The sequence below is a fragment of the Miniopterus natalensis genome, chromosome 11, assembly GCF_054644295.1.
Source record: "Miniopterus natalensis isolate mMinNat1 chromosome 11, mMinNat1.hap1, whole genome shotgun sequence".
In the NCBI taxonomy this organism is placed as follows: domain Eukaryota; kingdom Metazoa; phylum Chordata; class Mammalia; order Chiroptera; family Miniopteridae; genus Miniopterus; species Miniopterus natalensis.
The window spans coordinates 40,950,858-40,957,508 of record NC_142091.1 but is presented as its reverse complement, the minus strand read 5'-3'; the positions used below and the strand labels follow the sequence as shown (position 1 = coordinate 40,957,508).

The 6,651-nt window shown below is 42.0% G+C and overlaps 1 protein-coding gene across 1 annotated transcript; it reads right to left on the bottom strand.

Moving 5' to 3' along the window:
- Positions 1 to 325: 325 nt before the first annotated feature.
- Positions 326 to 1,279, bottom strand: LOC107538696 (olfactory receptor 52M1). Its single transcript, XM_016215018.2, has one exon. The coding sequence runs from the start codon at positions 1,277 to 1,279 to the stop codon at positions 326 to 328; it is 954 nt and encodes a 317-aa protein (XP_016070504.2).
- Positions 1,280 to 6,651: the final 5,372 nt, after the last annotated feature.

Genomic DNA, 6,651 nt, shown 5'->3' with positions numbered 1-6,651 from the left:
AACAATACTACCTACCTCGGAAGATGTCAGGACACTTGTAAGAATTGCATGACATATAATTACTGAGTAAACATTAATTGCTATTTGTTACTGATACTGTCATTGTTTTACCTTCCACAGCTCAAATATCCTAGTCATTAAACAAACACCTTTTACTCTTAGAATTTAGAGTTGTACGTTCTTTTTTAGCATTCCTTTGGAATTACTAAAGCTGGAGACCACTGGGTTTAACACCTCAGACTTCTTGAAGTTCCCGTTTGGGAGGCTGCCCACCATATTTAAACACATTCTTCATGCGCTCATTTGAGAGAGAAGAAAGGAGTAGTCATCTGGTCTTAATTCCTACCTTCAGGACTTGGAGAAGCCTCTCTCGGATCTGCTTGGTACGGACCGCATAGACAATGGGATTTAGGATTGGAGGAATGAGAAGGTAGAAGTTGGCCAACAGAGTATGGATCGGAGGAGGCACCTGGTGACCAAATCGGTGAATGAGGGAGGAAACGGCAATGGGAACATAAAAGATCAGGATTGCACAGATGTGAGAACCACATGTTCCCAGGGTTTTAAGCTTGGCTTCAGGGGTAGCCAGTCCCATCACAGCCCTGAAAATCATCACATAGGAGGCAGCAATGGCCATTGAGTCCAGGATCAACACCAGAAAGCCAATGCTCAGCCCATAGATATTATTGACCCTGCTGTCACCACACGTCAAGGTGACCACAGCCATGTGCTCACAGTAGGAGTGCAAGATGACACGGGCTTTATATAAGGGCAGCCGCAAGCGGATCATAAGAGGCAGAGGTCCAATGTAGAGAATACCCCGGAGGAGGGCAGCCAGCCCCAAACGCCCCACTACAGTATGAGTGAGCACTGTGGTATGATGCAGTGGGTCACAGATAGCTACATAGCGGTCAAAAGCCATGGCAAGAAAAATGCCTGACTCAACTGTGGCAAAGCAGTGGATGAGAAACATTTGGGCCAAGCAGGCATCCAGGCCAATGTCACCAGCACCAAACCAGAATATTCCCAGCAATTTGGGCATGGTGGAAGTGGAGAGAACCAGGTCAATGACAGCCAACATGCACAGGAAGAAGTACATGGGCTGGTGCAAGCTGCGCTCCACCTTCACCACAACAAGGATGGTGATGTTCCCCACCACAGCCACCAGGTACATGGAGCCAAAGGGGATGGAGAGCCAAATGTGCAGGGACTCCAGCCCTGGGATGCCAGTGAGCAGGAAGGAGCTGGGTACTGAGCAGACATTGTGAAAAGTGAGCATAGCTATTCATAAATGAACCTTCTCACTTGTGCCCCAAAATGCAGTACAACTTTTTTTCTAGAAATAAAAGACAAGAGTATTTTATTCTTAGGTCCTATAATAAAGAATAGGATCATTGATAAGATGTTATAAGCATGTTTCTCAAAAGAAATTACAAAATGTCACAGTGTAAATATCATGTTATTGTTGTTATGATACCCATGAATTTACCTAGCACAAGCCAAAATACATATTTGAAGGTAACGTCTGAGTATCTTTTTGTAATATGGCTCTCAAGGAGTAATGTTCTTGAAGCAATGAATGAAACAACCTAAGGCAGGCAGGTACCTATTTAGTCATTTAACTCTTCAGAAGAACTATGAGGCATCTATCAAGACCATATTTGAAGGTTTCAAAGTGAGGACTCCTGGAAAGAAGAGACACATTGATGTTGAGAAACACAAATAGTAGTTAATGTTTATTCAGGACTTATTATGCCATGTAATTCTTACGGGGTTTATTTTCAGGGTCTAAGAGATACCAGAATATGTTTCTTATGTATAGTACAGGAATGTAAAGGGAGGGAAGAAGCCTTGTCTTCCATGTTTTGAGCCTAGTTGTGTTGAATATAGCAGAGTAGTCAATAGTCTGGGCTTTAGAATTTTCCAGACCTGATTTCAGATCCTGGCAACAGGAGCTTAGGTAAGTTGCTTTATCTCATTAGGTAAATACAACTGACTTCATTTCACAACAAACCTAAACTTGCTATGACCTAGAGAAATCGTGAGAATTAAATGAGATTCTCATTTAATCTGACACAATAGCACCAAGCATCAGATCTTTTTAGAATAATGTGTTAAACCACAAATACATTCAATAAACTTCAAAGAACTCTGGAATGTCTATCTCTGAAAGGAGCCATGATGAATGATGCTGGGAGGATGACAACCTATATAAGTATTACGGTGACTTTATCCCACAGAATTCCTCTCCATAAGCTGTGTTTATTCCAGCTCAAGGGTTTCATAGATCACTACAAATGGAAATAGAGTGTTGGCAGTAGCAATAAAATGGACTACTACTCAGCCATAAGAAAAGATGAAATACTGCCATTTGCTACATGAATGGACCTTGAAAATATCATGCTAAACAAAATAAGGCAAACAGAAAAAGTCAAGAACCATATGATTTCACTCATATATGGGAAGGAAAACTGAAAGCAACAAATGGACAAACAAGAAAAAGAAACAAAACCTCATAAACAGACAACAGCACAGCGGTTACCACAGGGAAGGGGGTTGGGGGAATGTAAAGGGTAAAGTGACAGAAGATGATTTAACTTTAGGTGGTGGGCACACAATGCAATATACAGATCATGGATCATAGAAATGTACACTTGAAATCTACACAATTTTATAAATCAGTGTCACCCAAATAAATTTAATTTAAAAATATGGAAAAAATTTTTAAAAAGGAAAGAAAGAAAAAGACTGAGCTATTGGGGTCCGGGAAGGAAAGGAGTACACGGGAGCCAGCCTGTGATTGAAGTGACCAGGTGAGGTGGGGTGAGGGGCCTCCCTCTTGATTTCCTTACCCTACATGCTGGTTATTCTCCATTTGTCCCTCCAGATTCCTGCCCTATGTCACCAGAAGCTGATGTTTATGGGCTCCATCACCCAAATTCCCTTCTCCTCTGGCTTCTAGGTCAGCTCAGTCAATGTGAGGCGCCAGTAGGAGAAAGAAGATGAGACCAGAGATTGGGAATTTATTCCCCAGTTCCCTTCCTGCCAGACACATTTGACAATGCTGTGGTTTTCTACCAAAGACCACAGCTCCTGAAAAGACAGTTCCAGTGTTTTGGCAACTACATCTCCCCTTACCTGAACAGGCCTGAATTAGGTAATGGTACTGACAGCTGTTATTTCTGGTGTTTCACTATCCCTTGTCAGTTTCCATAACCCTGCCCAGGCCTCTGCAGACATCTCTCCAATTGCCCCCCTTGACCATGCACTTGTTCTCTGATGGATATATCAGACAAGATCCCAATAGCGTACAACCTTCAGCCAGGATTGTCTCTTAAAAAGCTGTCTGCTGCTTTAGCAGAACAAATAGCCTGAAAGTTGACAACTTCACAGCCAGTTCTAAAAGCAAAAGAGCTATAATTTCATGGTGGTCAGAGCTAAGTGATTCTTACTCTGATTTTTATATTTACAATAAAAAGAGACTGGTCTACTTCACCCTTACCTGCAATTAACTGGCTTTTATAACTTGATGTTATACTAAGCAAAGGTGTAATCATGTGGAGAATGTTGTTTTACTCCAGGAAAACAAGAGTCCTTGAAATGGAAAAATCAGCAGAACTTGCCAAGTGAATTTGCCTTCTTTTCCCATGCTTGCCCCCTTATAGAAGTTACTCTCCTTCTGTTAGTGAGGAAGCTGTCTTAGCAGTCTTCCTTTCTGATGCCATGTGCATCCCATCATTACTGAATCACATCCTGGGGCAGTGGTTCCCTTCTAGTTTGGACATTGAAAGTCATGTTGTAGAAGGATCTCACATCCTAAATTAAATATGAGGCTAAATGCATACTTAATGAATTATGGGCATGTGACTTCTCTTGAAAGCAAGTAGGCCTCAGGCCTCTACTACATCCCAGATGTTATTAGATCCAAATCAAATATCCTCAGTCTTCTGAGCTGGCTTCAAGACCTAGAGAATGTGGATTTTATTTTTATCCCTATCTCTCACTTTCCTTTCCCATACTTGACAATACATAGGGCTGTCTTCTTAATAGATATTCTTTCATTTCTTCCTCTGCCCATCCATCTCCTGGACACATCAGAAAACTGAAATAGGCACTCACAGCTGGAGAGGTGCTGCTAGAGGGGGTAGGCTGAGCACTGGTAACTACCCAATCTTCCCTATGATCCTAACTCCTTAACTTATGCCTCCCTAGTCAGAAGCAGCCCTCACACCTTAAACACAACAGAAGGAGGCCACTGCACCTCTTGTTCAGGAATACTGTGAGGGTGTAAAGAATCAAGGAAGGACAACCTCCCACCTGAGTTCTACCCAGACACACTTGCCAACATCAACCACAGCTTTTACCATTCCTCATCCTGCCCGCTACCTTCCAACAAGGCTGAATTTGGTCCATTTCCTAACTGCATCATGTTCGTTTGCCTCTGAGAATTACTCATGTCCTTTCTTAATGTTGAAATACTCTCATCTGCTTCACCTGCCCAATCCTTATGTATGCACCTTGCTGCAAACTAGATGTCACCATTGAAAAGCCTGCTCCAACCCTTACTCTGTGCTCGGTGCCTGTCTTCGTACTGCACAGGTAAAGCTCTGAATTGCCTGCTTACACGTGTGTTTCCCCAAGCAGAACGTAAGTTCCTCAGAACAGAAAGCATGCTTATCTTGTTCTCTAGTGTAACCCCTGTGCTAGCACAGTGCCTACCTATGTAGAATGTGAACAAAATATTGCTCTTATGAAAAGCACCTGGAGATGGTTTTAGAGGGACTTGTACTAGTATCAGTGGATTAGAGGCCTTTTAGGCCTCCTTGTGTATGGCTCTGTGGACTCCACCCCTTTTATTTTATTTTTTTTTTAAATATAACTTTATTGATTTCAGAGAGAGGAAAGGAGAGGGAGAGAGAGAGATAGGAACATCAATGATGAGAGTCATTGATCGAGCCCGTAACCCTGGCATGTGCCCTGACCGGGAATTGAACCCCAATCGCCTGGATCCTAGGTCGACGCTCAACCACTGAGCCACGCCCGGCCAGGCTCCACCCCTTTTAAGTCCCCTTCCAAGAGAATTCCTTCCCTCTGAGTCTTATCTTAGAGACTTATACAGGAGCACAACCTAAAATGGGATACCTAAGTGTTCCCAGTCTATTCATCCTTATAGACTGGGAACTCTCTCTTCCCGATGACCCCTGTCTCTTTTCTAAATTCCCCTTTGCAAAATGCTCTTACCTGGCCTGGGTAGTATCAGAGAGCAAGAGCCTGAGGCTCTGCAAATGCCTCTGAGAACTGGCACTTATAAGCATTCTCTTCAGGGCTTGAGAGAATTCCACCTGGACTCATAACCTTCTCACTTCCCTCAGTGGAGAAGAAAATAGCAGGTTTTGTCCCAGAAGGATGGGCACAGAACCTAAATTTAGGCACAGCGATCCCTACCATGTCAGGGTTGGTCCAGAGAAGTCTAAGGAAAAAGGCAGACCTTCTAATTGAGTCTTGATCCCTTGGGTCCAAGTCCTGTTCTTGCTTGTTGCTCCCTGGAGTCTGAAGCTGTTCTAGGGACACCAAGTAGAAATCAGAAAGGCCTTTCAAAAGAAGGAATGAAGAATATCCTTGGAGGTTCCACATAAAATTAAAAATAGAATTACCTTGTGATCCAGCAATTGTACTTCTGGTTATGTATCTAAAGGAAATGTCACAGCATGAATAGACCTTGAGGACTTTATGCTAAGTGAAGTAAGTCAGAGAAAAACAAATACTACATGATCTCACTTATATGTGAAATCAAAAATTTGAAGTCATAGAAACAGAAAAATGGTGGTTGCCAGGGCTTGGGGGTTGAAGGAAATGAGATGTCTATCAAAGGATACAAACTTCCAGTTATAAGATAAATAAGTTCTTGGAATCTAATGTACAGAATGGTGACTATACTTAACAAAACTCTATCACATATTTGAAAATTGCTGAGAGTAGATCTTAAAAGTTCTCACCCTTGCCATGGCCAGTTTGCTCAGTGGTTAGAGCATCAGCCTGAAGAGTTCCCAGTTTCAATTCTAGTCAAGAGCACCTATCTTGGCTGCAGGCTTGATCTCTGCCCCAGTAGGGGCTAATGCAGGAGATAACCAATCAGTGTGTCTTTCTCACATCAATGTTTCTCTCTCTCTCTCTCCCTTCCACTCTCTCTGAAAAGCATTGGAAAAAAATATCCTCAGGTGAGGATTAAAAAAAGTTCTCACCCCCCAAAAATGATAATTATGTGAGGTGATAAATGTGTTAACTAACCTTATGGTGGTCATCATTTGACAATACATGTGTGTATTAAATTGTGTATTAAATCATCACATAGTATACTTTAAACTTACATAATGTTATATGTCAATTGTATCTCAATAAACCTGGGGGGGTAGCTTTAAAATCAGACTTAACTCCTCTATCCTACACCTAAATCTCTATATCCTTCCAATTTTGCCTAAGACTTTCAGTATTCCTTGAATTTGAGTCTGCACGAGGGAGAGAGTAATAATCTCCTAGAATTACTTGGGAATCTTAAACTGTGTTAAAACATCTTTTCCAGAAATTGTTAGAAGATGAAATCTAGAGCTGGGTGGAAAGAGCAGTCACAAGAAGCATTTTGTTAACATTTAG

What these genes read in the sequence shown, in the direction of transcription:
- LOC107538696 (XM_016215018.2), bottom strand. Translation starts at nt 1,279, where the DNA reads ATGCTCACTTTTCACAATGTCTGCTCAGTACCCAGCTCCTTCCTGCTC.